The 18499-nt window shown below is 38.0% G+C and overlaps 1 protein-coding gene across 1 annotated transcript in view; it reads left to right on the top strand.

Annotated features, from left to right (window-relative positions):
* The window catches only part of para (paralytic), a 947817-nt gene that overhangs the window by 273858 nt on the left and 655460 nt on the right, over positions 1-18499 (top strand). The window contains exon 10 of the mRNA XM_067137715.2: positions 15985-16254. Within this exon, the coding sequence (XP_066993816.2) occupies positions 15985-16254 (270 nt within the window). The remainder of the gene's footprint in view (positions 1-15984; positions 16255-18499) is intronic.

Genomic DNA, 18499 nt, shown 5'->3' with positions numbered 1-18499 from the left:
TGCATAACCCTAAAAGATTAAAAGTTACAAAAGCACAAGCACACAATTACCTTGACCGCGACAAAGGATTTTTTGGGGATATTATTTGTTATTACTAGGTCTACGAGTGTTTCAGCAGAAATGGTAGATAGGTTTAAGGGGCAATATAGTCACAAGATTTTAAAATATTTTGTAGTCGTAAGACATCACTGGTCTGGGTTAATAAATTTGTATTAGTGAATCTGGAAACAATCATGTGCTCTTATGATGGTAGCAGTCTCAGTTTTCTAAGTCACAGAAGTCCCACCTTGCATCAGGAGGCCTGTATACTACTCCTAACAGTATTTTTACTGTATTAACAACAACCTATACAACATAATTCAGGAATAGGTTTTGCGACGGGAGTATATGTGTGTATCCCTCTACTATCGAGCATAGATCTACAATACAAGGACCAAAGGAGGTGGTCATGCAGTTAGGGGCAGCTGTAAGCTTGAATTTAGGAAAAAGTGGGTTTGAATTCCACCATTGGCAGACCTGAAGATGGTTCCCTGTAGTTTCCTAAAATCATACCAGGCAAGATGCTGGGCCTGCACCTTCATTATAGCCACAGCCAGTATCTTCTCAATCCTAGCCTCTTTCCAAACTTCCATCTCCAAAAACCTTTAATGTGTTACTGAAACATTAAACAAGTAGCAAAAAAATACAAGGCAACAACCAGTACCCCATCCGTTCATCCTATCATGCCTATGAATAACAAGAAGGCTTGGGGAGATAGAATTTCAGAGCCAACTCTCACTTACAGTAGCAGTATGAATTGGACTATCTTCAACACATTAGCAACATGAATTGGACCATCTTCAAATATAGTCTTCAGTTTGTCAAGGTGAGCAACAATGGACTAGCTGTTGACATACAGTATCTACACAACAGAGCTGAAGTAAATGACTTGAATTCTTTCTCTAAAATAGCCTGGGTAGAATGGTCTGAGAAGCAGGATTGGGCAAGCATGATCCAGTGATAGGGCCAGGAAGGGAGTGGGAACGGGCACAGTCTTACAGCTGGGTGCAGAGTGGTAAGAAGTGAGGGAGCAAGGAGGGGCAATTTTAATGGCATTTCTTTACTCAGGCATGCTAAGGAATGTATAACATGCAACATACTTTCATTTTCCCATATATACATTATCAAGCTGATTCACACAAACACACCCACTCACAAATATTGAATAAATTAAAAATCACTGAACTACAAAGATAGTACATAGTTCAGTTGTTGGCTTCAGCATTCTGCCTAATTAAGGAATTCAGTTCCATGGGTGTGTTCACATGGAATTTGTTTATCATCGAATGCATGAATTATTACTCTCCAATCTTGGTTATGTGTATTGCACAGTTCAAAAGTGGCTTTTCGATATCAGTGATGTTATCTTTTAAATCTAAGAGTTCTGCACAGGTAGTTTGGAAGTTTCAGAAGTCCGCTTCAAGCAGTCAGAACATCACTAGGGTTGATAGTGCTGGTGGCAGGAGCAGACATGGCTTCCTCCAGGCAAGCTTGGAATTGAGCCATTTTTCTTTTCAAAGCCTATAATTCTTTCCTTCACAACTTTCAGGGTCATTCTTGCACACAGTATGTTTAAAACCTGAAGTTACAAATAACACTCACTATCAGCAAGGATGAGAAGGTTAATATTCTGGTCTAGTTTCGACCATTGTATTGGGTCATCTTCAGCCTTAAATTATAAATGGAAAAGAACATTACATGTGACTTGCAAACACCAGCACCTAATGTAACACTAATGGCATGTCTTGAAACATTGACAAAATATGTTGTTGTTACGCACGAGTCCATTAAAATTGATGTCTCTTGTACATACGTCAAACACTTGTGTGTCACTTTTTCTTGTAAGAAAATCATAGTCTTAATATAAAACAGTACATTATTATTATGTCCTTTTGGTATAGCTTTTATTGTACATTATTGTTGTAGTTAAAAAGATGGTCTGTATGTGATGGATGTCTTTGGTCTTTAGATTTAACTTTTGCTAAGAGTATGTAAACTGCCATTTTTGTGGTATTCATATGGACATTCACAGTATGAATCCGTCACCTTCTGATCTGGTGGTGTGATCTTTCAAATTATTCCAAATAAAGAGACTTGAGACTTAAAAACTAAAAACTTTTACACGCAAACAGTACACCAGGGGCCGATGACCCTAGATGTTAGGCCCCTTTAAACAACAAGCATCATCGTCATCAACAGGACACCATAAAACTGATGAATAAAGGGCAGCCAGGTCAGAAAGGATGAAGAAGTTCTGGGAGTAGAAGAAGAATTTATAGCTAATACTCTTAAGCTTAAATGTATATAGATTGATTAAAGTGCTCCAATGTGGGCATAAATTTTTTTGTTTTAAAGTGAATGTTTTAGAAGAAAATGAAATAGTATAAAGAAAATGAATGAGATACATCTTTAGGTGCCTTATGAACTAGTGTATAGATACACAATACCAACACTAGACAGATTAGCTAGTGGGGAATAGAGGAATAGTTCATGGTGGTTGTGGGTGGGGAGGGTTATGTGGGGGTGATTCTGTATGGGTATATGATTTTGACGATTTAATGTTGTACTTCTATTTTATTTTTTTATATAAATAGGAAGTATTCAAGCCAGTGAGATGAAATTCCTAAGAGGTATGATAGGAAAAACAAGGAAAGACAGAGTGAGAATTGAAGATGTTAGGAAGGGACTTGAGATAGCAAAACTAAACGAGAGAGTTGAAAAGAATAAACTAAGGTGGCTTGGACATGTAAAGAGGATGGAGGAGAATAGAATTCCAAGTCAGATGCTGGAGGCAAAGAGCGAGGGCAAGAGAGCAAGAGGAAGACCTAGAACAGGATGGATTGAATAAGTGAGGAGCGGCATAAGAAGATTAAATTTAGACTGCTTCAAGATTGTGAAAGAGGAATTGAGGCGTCTAGTATCAAAACCGGCCAAGTCACTCAAGGCATATTTTTCGATATGGACGAAAAACCTGTAGAGACAAAGCAATGATGGTCAGAAAAGATGTTTTTTCACAGTTATATCCTTAATGGTTTAATATTTAAGTTCCGCTGTTTTGAGAAATCTAACTCATAATTAACCCATCTTTTTTGTTAATTTAAATTTTGACTTGGCCGTTTTTGTTGCAATTTTGTACAATTTCACAAGGTATGAAAGCAAATCTTTCAGTTCACCACTCGGAACAATATCCACGTTACAGCACACAATAATGACAAAATACGAGCACACCGGAAATAGAATTGCTTTGGCGCCAATGACGGTAAGAAGCCTGCGAATACGTAAATCAGTGTTGCAAACGAACAAAAAACAAAATATTATGACTTCAAAGAATATACATTACAAGGAACGATTTTGCCTACTGTTATTATCACATTGTTGCTTAATGTAACAACACAAGATTCCAGACTATAATGCTGCATCATAAAGATTGTCGCTCGTTCCTTGACTTGGCCGGTTTTGAATTCACTGGCTGCATGACTTGGCCGATTCTGTTGCACGGCCGAGAATTCAGTGCTCTATAATATGAAGACATGGACGATTTTAAAGCATATTCTTGTTTCACCTGATAGTGCTATACTTCTACTTCAAATTGATAACCTTAACTCATTTTCGTAAATTTTGTGACTTGGCCGGTTTTGATACTAGACGCCTCAATTGTATTAATATTGTAATTTGGATTTCATAGTCAGGTCAGAATATATTCTGCTATCGTATGTGACAGTAGATGGTACTACCTGCGACTGTCTGGCGAGGGTCTGGCGGCCGATACCAAACCAGGCAAACTAAGGGAAAACCAATAGCTGCGAGCAGAGGAGTTTTCCTTTAGAAGGTTGGATAAGATGAGACCTTTGTGTGGGAAATAACACACAAATTCATCAGCTGCTGCCTTGCAGTGAGGCAAGGGACTGCCAAAGGCTAAGGGAGATCACCCTGAAAGAAAATCCTCTAGTACGTTAGGCCTAGCAAGTCAGTACAGGAGTACAATGCAGTTGCTTTCAAAACGAAAATGAGCCTCGGAAAGAAACATATTCTAAATGTCAACAATACTTCAAGTACTCTTGGAACTAATGACGACGTCATGTCTGATGTTCATTCAAGATGCACGAGAAGAACCGATCATAGAAACTAGCTTCGGATTGGAACCTTAAACGTTATGACTCTAACAGGAAAATGCAACCAAATCATGGATTTAATGAACCGTAGATATATTCACATCCTAGGGCTAAGTGAAACCAAATGGAAAGGTTGCAACACAAGAATGTTAGAGGACGGATATAAATTATACTGGAGTGGTAATCCTGCAGTGGCGAGGAATGGAGTTGGTTTTATACTCCATAAAGACATTGATAGTGTAACAGATGTCTCCTTCATCAATGAGAGATTAATCAAAGCTAAAATATGCCTAAATGGAGAAACTCAAACTGTAATCCAAGTTTATGCTCCCCATCAGGGTTGTAGCAATGACCAAAAAGCAAGCTTCCTAGATTATTATTATTATTTTTTTTTTTTTTGCTAGTGGCTTTACGTCGCACCGACACAGATAGGTCTTATGGTGACAATGGGATAGGAAAGGCCTAGTAGTTGGAAGGAAGCGGCCGTGGCCTTAATTAAGGTACAGCCCCAGCATTTGCCTGGTGTGAAAATGGGAAACCACGGAAAACCATTTCCGGGGCTGCCGACAGTGGGATTCGAACCCACTATCTCCCGGATGCAACTTCACAGCCGCGCGCTCCTAACCATGTGGCCAACTCGCCCTATTATTATTATTATTATTATTATTATTATTATTATTATTATTATTATTATTATTATTATTATTATATGGCATTTACAAGCATAATGTGTAAAAATATACAATTAACATACAAATTAAAATATAGAGGTAATTAAACTAGAATGTCCAGCTTCGACAACCAGTCCACTGCACTTGGTGTCAATTCATGCAGAGTCCATAAACCGTCCTTAAATGCTGACAGTTTACAGCTCTCAACAGCATGAAGCAATGTCTGCTTCTCAGCACCACGCTCACACACAGCACTTTCACAATATCCCCACTTTTTCATCATATATCGGCACCTGCCGTGGCCTGTTCTGAAACGGTTGAGTTTTGACCACTCATGTCAAGGAAGATTGAAACCTGGCTCTTTTTTCGTTGGGTCTTCAATCAGAAAGGTGTTGGTGGGTGGACATTGTTCCCATCGCTGTCTCCATTCTGCTGTTACACTGAGTTTTTCATAGGAGTGTAGATCAGTCCAGAGTGGATTCCTGGATTTTTAACCTCATCACAGGTGGATCTCGTAAGGTATTGAACAAAATTGAGTTCGTGTGTGTAAAGGTCTTCTTGAGCAACATATCTGGAGGAGCAATGTTTGCTAAAACAGGCAGCCACTGAGTAGGAGTGGACCTCACTGTACCAGTAACAACTCTCATGGTTTCATTGAGCTGTACGTCAATCTTGCTCGAATGTATGCTGTTTTCCCACACTAGAGCGCAGTACTCACCAGCCGAGTATCCTAGAGAAAGTGAAGCAGTGCGAAGAGTGTTTGCATCTGCACCCCAGTTGCTGCCCGCTAGTTTATGCAGTAGATTTACTCTTGTACTCAGCTTCTTTGACAGATTCGAGCAATGTTGTTTGAACGACAAGGATCAATCCAGTGTGACACCCAGATATTTTGGGAGGAAGTTGTGGGAGACTTCTGTTTCGTTAAAAAGCACATGTAGCTTCCGATTAGCTTCCACGTTATGCAAGTGGAATGCTGTTACTTCCGTTTTACTAGGATTTGGTTGGAGTCTCCATGTGTGAAAATAGTCACCCATGGTAGCTAGGTCCTCTGTAAGTACATCTTCACAGTGTCGCCAAATCTGTACTCTGAGTAATTAAAGCTAGATCGTCTGCAAACTGTATCTTCTTTGAAGTTGTTCTTGGTAGGTCATGGATGTAAAGATTGAATAGAATTGGAGATAAAACTGACCCTTGGGGTAAACCATTATTTAGAGATCTCCACCTGCTTCTTTCACCGTTCAGAAATACAGCAAGTCGACGGTTGGATAACATGTTGTTTACTAAGCATGCTAGCTTCTGACAAGGGATGACTTGAACAAACTTCAGCAACAGTCCCTCTCTCCAGATCATGTCATAGGCTGATGTAAGGTCGACAAAAGCTGCAGCAGTCTTCAGTCTTTTCTGGAATCCTGCTTCAATCTCTGTTGTCAGTGTTAACACCTGATCACAACAACTACAATTCTTTCTGAAACCCCCTTGCTCAACTGGGATGACTTTATTGCTTCCTGGATACGGTTAAGTATCATTCTTTCGAGCATCTTGTAGATTACGCTAAAGAGGGAAATTGGTCAATAATGTGAAGCATCAGTTCCTTCCTTTCCTGGTTTCAGGACTGCAATTACTTTGGCTTGTTTGAACAACTTGGGTAATTTACCAGTTCGTAGAATTTTATTGAAGAAGTTCACTAACCATTGTTTTGTTTCAGGGCCTATGGCCTTCAGAAACTTAGGATAGATTTCATACAGACCAGCAGCTTTATTTATCTTCATCTTGGATAGAGCCTTGTCCAGTTCTTCAGTACTGAAGTCACAGGAATACTCCGGATGGGATGTCAGCTGTGATCTTCTCGTTCTTAGTTGCTTCTTAACATGTACCTTGCATGTACCTTGTCCATCTTCGCTCTAGAGATTTGTGTCAGTCTGGAGGCAATGGTGTTTGGGTTCATTGGCAAACTTCTGCATTTCATTGTAGGGTCACTACCAAGTTTTCTTATGAGGTTCCAGGCTTTATGACTAGAGTGTGTGAAGTCCATCTCTGCTGTAGTTCTGTGCTACTTCTCTCTCCTAGATTTATTTAGAGCCCTTAGCAACTCATCAGCTGTTGTTTTATTAGGAGAGTTCTGATTACATTCTTCTGACCATCCTGGTATAGACGTCTTACGATATTCCCGGGGAATGAACTTCCTAGCATTAGCTTTCATGGCGTTGACAAATCTATTGTAATTTTCAGGAACTGGTGGTATCCACTGTACAGTGTTATCAAGCCCTTGTGCAAATGTATCCCACTTTGCTAGTCGAAAATTCCAATGAGGTTGTGGTACTGAAGACACAAGAGGGATCTCAGTGCCGTAGTAAATAATAACTGGTCTGTGTTGACTGTGAGGAAAGGAACTGATGACCTTTCATTGTACCATGTGTTGATTCTCAGGAGTTGACTGTGACACTATGCACAGGTCAGGAGAATAATCCTTTAGTCATCTGCCAGAATGAAATATGCCAGGATGTTTAGCATTGTGGACAAGTTGTAGGGAGTTTGCTTCAATCCAGTTATTTAGGTTGGACCCATTGTCATCTTCGAATTCGTATCCACATGCTGGGCTGTGACTATTGAAATCTCCGAAGTACAAAACAGGGTGATCAAAAACTTTTAATGAACGGCTGGACCAACAGACTCCTAGTGGTTTACAGATATTCACAACAGTAATGCCTGAGATTACCATTGCCAGGACAGAGATATCTGTTGAGTTGTCTTCATAAACAACTTTAAAATCAGTTAATTGGGACCTGATGTAAGTTGCGATCCCATAACGTTCATCATTGATTGCCCCAGCGAGATTGTAACCACCTATTTTTCCTCTTCTGTAGAGATCTTCACTGTCACTGGTATGTGTTTCCTGTAGTGCTGTCAAATCCACTTTGTTCTCCAGCATAAGGTGATACAGATACTGACTCTTTGGTGGTGATATGGATTTGATATTTAAGTGACAAATGCGGAGATTGTTACCAAGTCTGATCGACATGTGTTCTGGTTGGTCCTGAAAAGGACTGTTAGTGGACATAGTACTTGCTATCATCTACTTGTTGCTGTGTAGCAGCACCTTCGTGGAAGAATCAGCTGGTGTACCACCGTTGCCCAGGGAACGCCCGAATGCCTTATCTAGCACTCTTTGGGGAGGCTCCTTCCGTGTTCCCCAGCTTCCTAGAAAAACTAGAGGACATCATTGATGAAGAGAACATAATGATAATTGGGGATTTTAATGCCCAGGTAGGAACTGATAGGTCAGTTTACGAAGGCATTATTGGTCCATATGGATTTGGTAATAGAAATGAGGAGGGTGAACTTCTGTTTGATCTATGTACACGAAACCAACTTCTGGTGAAGAACTTGTGGTTTCAGAAACGGGATAGCCACAAGACAATGAGATACAGCTGGGATAGCCAGTATAGATCAGTTATAGACTTTATCATCACAGATAGGTCAAGTGGAGAAAAGGTGCATGATGTAAAAGTGATACCTAGTGAGAGCCTTGATAGTGATCATAGACTCCTCATTGCAGACCTAAGAGTCACCATACCTATTATTAAAGTAAACAAGAAGAAAAAAACCATGAATTAAAGACTGGAAATTGAAAGATGTGGAAGTCAAACAGCAGTTTCAAGAGGAAATCAGAGCTAAAATACCAATAACAGGTAATGAAGAATGGAATCATTTTAAGGCAAGTCTTGGTAGTGCAGATAAAATATGTGGAAGAACAAGCAGAAGAGTGAGAGAGAAAAGCCATACTAAAAAGGAATAAAGCCAAAAAAGTTCTTGATGTGGCTAAGTCTGACAGAAGAATCAACAGCGACCGAATAGACAACAATAAATTGGAAGAGATGGCAAAGGAATATAGATACAAAAAGTTGGAAGTCAAGAGAATTGTACGGGAAGAAAAAGAGAAAAGTTGGAAAGAATTTACAACTAAACTGGAAGAAGACAGTAAAGGGAATATGAAAATGATATATAGAATAGTAAAAAGTAAAAGATCAGATAAAGAAGCAATTACAGCTCTGGAGACAGCAGATGGGAATATAGTTTGCAATATGAAAGATATCACGGATACAATGGGGCAGTATTTTGACAAGCTCCTAAATGGCTCTAAAGAGATCTCTGTTGAGGATGAAGGACAGAAAACAATAGAGGAAGATATTCTAATTACATGGACAGAAGTAGAGCAAGCTCTCCATAGGATGAGAAGTGGTAAGTCAGCAGGAGCTGAGAAATTACTGCTGACATGATTAAAGCTGCTGGTCTGCCAGGAATACAGTGGCTGTATAGAGTTCTCAGAACAATATGGAAGGATAATGAAATACCTGAAGATTGAACAAAAGGGGTGATAGTTCCTATCTTTAAGAAGGCATTACCCTCCTATCACATGGCCTTAAAATTATGGAGAAGATCATTGAAGCCAGAGTGAGGGATATACTAGAGCCTATCTTAGAAGAGGAACAACATGGCGTTAGGACTGGAAGAAGCACAACAGATCTGATATTTACTTTGATGATGTTGGCAGAGAAACACTGGGAAAGAGGAAAATACGTAATTATTGTGTTTATGGGCCTTGAAAAGGTGTATGATAATGTTCCTAGATCAACTATTTGGAAAAGTCTTAGAAAACTTGGTGTACCGGAGTACCTTATTAGGAAGATCCAAATGCTATATACTAATTGTAAAAGCTGTGTCAGAATTGGAGATGGTCACTCTGAATGGTTCAATACAACCAAAGGAGTACAACAGGGAAGTGCCTTATCACCTCTTCTATTCATAGCAGTTATGGATACCGTTTTAAAGGAACTAAAAGGAAAAGTTAATAAAGATCTTCAGGCTCTGGTGTTTGCAGATGATGTGGCAATATGGGATGAAACAGAGAAGGGAGTGCAAAATAATCTGAATGCATGGTGTAAGAAGTTTGATGATTAGGGAATGAAATTGAACCCATCAAAAACAGTAGCATTGAAAATCAGCAGACATAATGCAACATAAAAATACAGGACCACCAAGTTGAAGTAGTACACCAATTCAGTTATTAGGAAGCGTAATGGCTAGTAATAACAGAGCTGAGATAGAAATAACAGAGTAACCAAAGGCTCTATAACTTTTACAGTATCATTAGACACCTACTATGGGATGAGAAGGTCCCACAAAGAACAAAAATGACCCTGTACAAGTCATATTTCATTCCCATCCTTACATATTCTCTGGAAACCTGCACACTAACATCAAAGGATTGTAGTAGGATTCAAGCCTGTGAAATGAAATTTCTTAGAACTGCCCTCCAAAAGACCCGACTTGATCATGTGAAAAATGATGAGATCCGATCTAACCTAGGTCTAAATGAATCGATGGATGAAAGACTTAGGTCATCTAGTCTTAAATGGTTTGGGCATATTAAACGAATGAATAGCAGAAGGTTACCATGTGCTTATTTGGAAAAGAGAATAACAGGTAGAAGACCAGCTGGAAGACCAAGAAGAATATGGATGGACCAACTGAGGGAAGACGTGGAGAAAAGAGGATGGAATTGGGAATCTGTCTTGGACAACAAAATGTTTTTGAATAGGCAACTTTGGAAGACGCTCGTTTTCAAACACCCTACCCGGCTCTGGAAGGGCAAACCGATGATGATGATTGTAATTTGGATTGATGTACTGTTCAAGATGTATGTAAAGGTTTTACAAAATGTTAAGTACTGGACTTTTCTTTTCTGTTTTTAGAATGGATAGATCTTGGTTAATAGGTGTAAAATTGTAATTGGAGTCTGTCTTATGTTGTCCTATTACTGAAAACCAAATACTGTATACCTGACAGTATTACAGAGGTACTTCAAAAAGTAAGGTAACAAGAACTCACATGGAGAAACTTAGGTAGGCCACTGATACGCATTACTATTCAAAATAGTGACCGTTCTTGTCAAAGCTCTTGCTCCAGTGGTATACCAAGGTATCAGTGCTGGCATGAAAGAAATCTGCTTTCGGTCCCCGAAGCCATTGTCATGACAGTATGCTGAACAACTATATCATTGTTGGATCACTTGCCACCTAGGTGCTTCTTCAATGGTCTGAAGAGATGAAAATCACTGGGTACCAAGTTAGAGCTGTAGGAAGGGTGATTCATATTGTTAATTTTCTCACAAGGCAAGCAAAACAGTGAATTCTGCCTGATACTGTGAAATATTAGAGCCTTTGCAGGTAGCAAATCGCAGTAAATGACCTGGACTTCTCTCAATAGACGTTGTGTTGTTACTTCACAATGCTAGACCACAGACAGCCAACAGCACATGTGAATTGTTGTGATGCTTCCAATGGAGTGGGTACTGGACCATCCTCCCTACAGCCCTAACCTGGCATCCAGTGATTTCCATCTCTTCAGACCATTGTAAAAGCACCCAGGTGATAAGCAATTCAACAACGATATGGCTGTTCAACATGCCATCATGATGTGGTTTTGAAGCACATTTCTTCCATGCCAGCATCGATGCATTTGTGTACTGTTGGAACAAGGACCAGAACTGTTACTAAGTTGTTGTTGTTGGTGTTATTATTATCATCATTATTATTATTATTATTATTATTATTATTATTATTATTATTATTATTATTATTATTATTATTATTATTATTATTATTATTATTATTATTATTAATGCATATCAGTGCCCTATTACTTTGTATTTTTATATTTGCCCATAAAATAGCTTTTTTTCATGCGAGCTCTTGTTGTTGTTGTTGTTGTTGTTTAAGTCATCAGTCCATAGACTGGTTTGATGCAGCTCTCTATGCCACCCTATCCTGTGCTAACCTTTTCATTTCTACATAACTACATCCCACATCTGCTCTAATCCGCTTGTCATATTCTTACCTTTGTCTACCCCTACCATTCTTACCACCTACACTTACTTCAAAAACCAACTGAACAAGTTCTGGGTGTCTTAAGATGTGTCCTATCATTCTATCTCTTCTTCTCATCAATCTTAGCCAAATCGATCTCCTCTCTCCAATTCAATTCTGTATCTCTTCATTTGTGATTCGATCTATCCATCTCACCTTCAGCATTCTTCTGTAACACCACATTTCAAAAGCTTCTATTCTCTTTCTTTCTGAGCTAGTTATTGTCCATGTTTCACTTCCATACAATGGCACGCTCCACACGAAAGTCTTCAAAAACATCTTTCTAATTCCTGTATCATTGTTTGAAGTGAGCAAATTTCTTTTCTTAAGAAAGCTCTTGCTTGTGCTAATCTGCATTTTATGTCTCCTTACTTCTGCCACCGTTAGTTATTTTACTACCCAAGTAACAATATTAATCTACTTCCTTTAAGACTTAATTTCCTAATTTAATATTTCCTGCATCACCTGCCTTTGTTCGACTGCACTCCATTACTTTTGTTTTGGACTTATTTATTTTCATCTTGTACTCCTTACCCAAGACTTCATCCATACCATTCAGCAGCTTCTCGAGATCTTTTGCAGTCTCAGATAAAATAACAATATCATCAGCAAATCTCAAGGTTTTGATTTCCTCTCCTTGGATTGTGATTCCCCTTCCAAATTTCTCTTTGATTTCTTTTACTGCCTGTTCTATGTAAACATTGAAAAGAAGGGGGGACAAACCGCAGCCTAGCCTCACCCTTTCTGGATTGCTGCTTCTTTTTCAAAGCCCTCATTTCTTATGACTGCAGACTGATTTTTATACAGATTGTAGATAATTCTTCGTTCATGGTATCTGATCCCAATCACCTTCAGAATCTTAAATAGCTTGATCCAATCAACATTATCGAATGCCTTTTCTAGATCTATGAATGCCATGTACGTGGGCTTGTCCTTCTTGATTTGATCCTCTAAGATCAGACGTAAGTCAGGATTGCTTCACGTGTTCCTACATTTTTTCTGAAGCCAATTGATCTTCTCCCAACTCGGCTTCAACCTGTTTTTCCATTCTTCTGTAAACAATGTGTGTTAAAATTTTGCAGGCATGAGATACTAAACTAATGGTGCGATAGTTTTCACACCTGTCAGCACCGGCTTTCTTGGGGATAGGTATAACAACATTCTGCCAAAAATCGGATGGGACTTCTCCTGTCTTATACATCTTACACACTAAATGGAATAACCTGGCCATGCTGGTTTCTCCTAAGGCAGTCAGTAATTCAGAGGGAATGTCATCAATTCCAGGTTCCTTGTTCCTATTTAGGTTGCTCACAGCTCTGTCAAACTCTGACCTCAAAATTGAGTCTCCCATTTCATCAGCATCAACATCCTCTTCTTGTTCCAGAATCAAATTATCTACATCTTCACCTTGATACAACTGTTGGATATGTTCCTGCCATCTTTTTGCTTTGTCTTCTTTCCCTAGAAGTAGCTTTCCATCTGAGCTCTTAATATTCATACACCTAGATTTCTTTCCTCCAAAGGTTTCCTTGATTTTCCTGTATGCAGCATCTACCTTTCCTAGGACCATACAACCTTTGACATCCATGCATTTCTCCAGCCAGTCTTCCTTAGCTAACTTCTATCCACTTCATTCTTTAATTCTCTTCTGCCCTCTTCATTTCTAGCATTCTTGTATTTTCGTCGTTCATCAATCAGGTCTAGTATCTCCTGAATTATGCACTGATTCTTAGTTGATCTTTTCTTCCTTCCTAACATTTCTTCAGCAGCCCTGCTGACTTCATTTTTCAATACTGTCCACGCTTCCTCTATTGTGTTTCCTTCAGCCTTTTCATTTAGTCCTTTTGCAACATGTTCCTTGAAACAATCCCTCACACTCTTTTCTTTCAACTTGTCTAGATTCCATCTTTTTGCATTCTTTCCTTCCTTTCTTCAGTTTCTTCAGCTTCAGATGCCATTTCATGACCAACAAGTTGTGGTCAGAGTCCACGTCTACTCCTGGGAAGGTTATGCAATCCAACACCTGGTTTCTGAATCTCTGCCTAATCATAATGAAGTCTATTTGATGCCTTCCAGTGTCTCCAGGTCTCGTCCATGTATAAAGCCATCGTTTGTGGTGTTTTTGAAGCTACCTTGTATATATTGTTTCATAAGGTCATTCTTCCACACTCAATAAAAGTAGTGATAAATATCTCATATGTTAGAGTGGGATTAACTATTACAAATACATTTTCAACTATAATGCTGTTCAATACTCTATCCATATTACCCATTTTGATATATAGCAGCTATGGTATCTCCTTGACAAAGCAAGATACATTCCACTCACATGAAAGGGTAGTGGATAATGCCTGGATAATTTCAACTGTAGAAGCTGTAGTCTAATACTGTGCATGTGTTGAATTCACCATCCTCATAATTCAGTGTTCCCATTTCAGTAATATTTACTTTTACAGATATACTTAAAGATAACCAGTTGAACTTCAAAGGTCACAGTGTACCTAGCTGTAAAACAAAAGTGATAGTTTCCCTTAAATATTTAAATAAAGCCTAATAATGATGTTTGATTTATGGTTGAGCCTTTTAAGATAATATATATTAGTTAATATCATCTGTCTCCGTGGTGTAGTGGTTAGTGTGATTACCTACCACCTCTGGAGGCCCGGGTTTGATTCCTGTCCCTGCCATGAAATTTGAAATGTGGTATGAGGACTGGAATTGGGTCCACTTAGCCTCGTGAGATCAACTGATTAGTGGGGGGTTCGGTTCCCACTTCAGCCATCCTGGAAGTGCTTTTCCATAGTTTCCCACTTCTCCTTCAGGCAAATGCCAGGATGGTACCTAACTTAAACCTCCAGTGGTCGCTAGGATGAAAGTAACGCGAGTGGTCACGGTATTATATGATGTGTTCACATAAAAAATACCAATTGATTTCAAGCGTAAATGTATTAACACATTAAATAACCATAAGATAAGTCTCAAATAGTTATAAAGAACACAAAAAATTAAAAATTAGATTACAAATAGTAATAAATTTCAAATGGTTATAACTGTATCTGGAAAAACAATTCCCAACTTTCTAAAATAGTGCGTGCATCTTTCGCAATGCCCTGTACACAAGGATGATGAGTTACTATATTTTCAGCACAAGTGCGTGAGCGTGGATTTCTTCTTGGCGAGTGTCTGCCCCACTTTTTCACCTTACCTTTCCCTATATAAACATTGCCACTAAACATGAAATTCTCATTTATCTCCAGCATATGTTGTTCGCCAGCTACAGATTGCTCTCCAGGTATGGTTCCATCAGCACGTTCTTCCATTTCAGACTGTTCAGTATACATTTTATGTTCACTTGTTCCCTTTCACAGTCCACGTCACTGTTCTAGCCTTGATTGATAAATTTCATTTTTGTTCCGTATTGATGTTCCACCTAATCAATAATCAAAAAAAAGAAAGTATTGATTAGGTGGAACTTTTCTTTCATTTATGACTTGCTGTTCTAGCCCTCGAGTTGATCACTAGGAATTTCATCAAACCAAGCTAAAATGTCATGACTTGAAGCCATCATCATGCACTAATTATGCAACACGTTAATATAATAAGTTGCAAAGAACTGTTTAAACTATGAAAACACATACAACAATAGCGAAACTAACACACACACAGAAATTAGCACCAACGTGACTGGTCGTGACTAAAGCGAAATGCTCACCATTGACGATTGCTGATAATTCCTCCCTCCCTGTCCCTTCGTAAGTTCAAAGATGTGCATTTCAATGCATCTGTCCTTCTCTCAAAATTGCAGTGCGAAGGTACATCAGGGCTCAAGTTCAAAACTGCATGCTGTATAAAAGAGCTGATGATTTTCAATGACTGTGAGCATTTTGCAACCACTGGCAGATTAAGGCCATGGCTGCTTCCTTGTCTATCCCTTCCCTTCCAATCTTCCCATCCCCCCCCCACAAGTCCCCTGTTAAACATAGCTGATGAGGCCGCCTGGGTGAGGTAATGCTCTCCCCCCCCATTTGTATCCCCTACCCAAAGTCTCACATTCCAGGACACTGCCCTAGGTGGAACCCCCACTGAGTCCGGGGAGAAAAGCCAACCCTGGAGGGTAAACAGATAATGAATTAATATTAGTTAATTATTGATTAGGTTATTGTATAATGATATATCTAAATGAAATGTTTATTTTTTGTGTTAATCAGGAGATTTTTAAAGAATATTTTATTGTAGGAAGCAGAAGAGCAGGCACAAGCAAGGGAGAACAAACTTGCTGAGAAAGCAGCTGCCAGGGAGCTTGCAGCACATCCACCTATGGATAATGTGGTTAAGTCTCCATCTGACTTCTCGTGCCACAGTTATGAGTTGTTTGTAAACCAAGAGAAGGGGAATGATGACAACAACAAGGAGAAAATGAGTATTCGAAGTGAGGGGGGTGATTCAGTTAGTGAACACAGAGCAAGAATGGCGGGCCCAAATGGGAAAGTGCGCAAGGTGAGCGCGGTAAGTACCAGCACAGAATTTTTCATTAATCTTCAGAGCTATAGTTCTATGTCAAAAGAATCCATGTTATTGTTCTTTGCAATGGTAATTCTGAGTTTCAGTTAGATTATAAATAGTGAAGTTTTAAAAGTATTTAAACATGAAAGATTAAAAATAACAGTGATTGCTTTAATGTTATGTATAATCAGTAAAAAAAGAAAAGACAAAACGAAGATTGTGAGTACTCTTTTAAGTAATAAATGACTGTACCTTATGTCTCAATTAAAAAGAGCTCTTTTTATAAAAACAAAAATGTTTGTACAAATATAAAAATTATTTATAGGCATGTTTCTGAAACATAATTTTTTTTTTAAATTCTATAAAAAAATAGATATAGAACATAATTGTCTCTTTAAATAATTTTAATGCAAGGGAATTTGCTATCTCATGTGATGGAACCAACTATACCTGTGTTTGAATTTATTATGCTCTTTCAATTTGTGGTATTATTGTGTATATTTTATTTACTTATTTATTTAATTAATTTTTCAGGGCTCTCTTTAGAATAGTGAATCTTCTTTTTGTCTTTTATTTTTCAATATGCAAGTTCAAATTGTGGTTTGTACATGTACTGTATTTTATTCACTTCCAACTGTTGGCTGTAATAAGTGACACAATATGTTATTTAGCTTGTTGCTTCATGCAGTGTCTTGAGTGTTTTCATTTTTCAGTGTTGCTTGGTTTCATATTTCCCTCTCCCTCCTTTGTGTGGGTTTTCAATTTCAGTGTGTAGCTTTTTCTAATTCTTGGCAGTTTTTCTTTGCTTCTTTGGCACAAAACAACTCTGGTAGAGCTTTGTGTTCAAATATCATAATTTTGAATATTTTGCTATCAATCACACATGCAGAGTAAATAGTCACTACCAGAGATGTTTTCAGTTCAGCTCATATATATGTATACAGTATCATTTTCCTGTATGCTTTCATAATAACAGTAGTTATAAAAGAACTATTTCCTTAACTTATTGGCTCATGTTAAGTGCTTAAGAAGTAATATAAGATGTATCTTCCTTCATTTTGTAGTCAAATGTTGTAGAGTGGAACATGTTATAATGCTAATTACATTTTCTCTAATGTGAGAGTTCTGTATTTATTAATCGTAGGGGTATTGTAATATGATTAAATTTATTTTGGAATAAATGAGGAAATACTCATGTCATTTGCTGATTAAGGGTAACACTTATTTAAATAAACAATAATTATCTTTTGAAATATATTTTGTATGTCTTGGTGTTTCTTATCCATATGACATAATCTGCAGTAGTTCTTATTTTCATTTTTTAAGGCATTACAACACAGTTTACAATTCTGTGGTCCTATCTTTTAAACAAATGCTTAGAGTTGTGCAAAGTTTCTACCTAAGACTGCTTTTGACATGTGTTATGACATAATGGCCCACATTTAAAAAAAAAATTATTTTGAACAGTATGTGTTAGTCTCCATGTTTGTATAAAAATGTTGAAGCCACCCAATCAGTTGCCATTTAAGAATAAAAATGCATCTATGAATATGATGATGTTGAGCTTGTTCCATCACAGTAATTTAACTGTGTCTGAACTGAGACAAAATACCCTACTGTTAAAGTGTTTTGTTCTGCTCTGCTGTTCATACTAAATTGTCTGAATTCTCCTGAAGTAGTAATAATAAAGCATGCCTTCATCCCGAGGTGGTGCAGCTCTTTTCAGGCACACCCCCAATGGAGGTGAGTGATTATATGAGATGTTTCTTTTTTATAATGCATAAAATCATGATTTAGTCTTAACAGTTTGAACCTTAGAGTTAGAAAAAAGGCCGTTTCAGTAATGTATATTTAAAACTCATGGATTTATTATAGTATGTGCTGTCAGCTTAAAATATAGCTAGCACATCCTACTGTAAGATTGTAAAGGCCACTTATAAGTGGATGGAAAATTTGATTGTGTAGTGATGATTCCTATAACATACATACATGCATACATACATACATACATACATCGGGCGAGTTGGCTGTAACTGATCGTCTTAACACAGGGAAGCAACTGCTGTGTGTATCAGCTTCAACAATTACAAACCATTATTCTCATCGTTATTCCATATTGAAAATAGCTATATCACTAAGTTTACACAAGAAGTAATTTATTATACCACCTATTCAATACAATTTATTCCACTATTGTGTGGTCAAATGAACATAGAAATTACCAAATTTTTAAGGTACATGTTTTGCC

This window comes from Anabrus simplex, chromosome 1 (assembly GCF_040414725.1).
Source record: "Anabrus simplex isolate iqAnaSimp1 chromosome 1, ASM4041472v1, whole genome shotgun sequence".
Lineage (NCBI taxonomy): Eukaryota > Metazoa > Arthropoda > Insecta > Orthoptera > Tettigoniidae > Anabrus > Anabrus simplex.
Note: the sequence above shows the minus strand (reverse complement) of the source record. Positions and strands in the feature narration are given on the sequence as shown.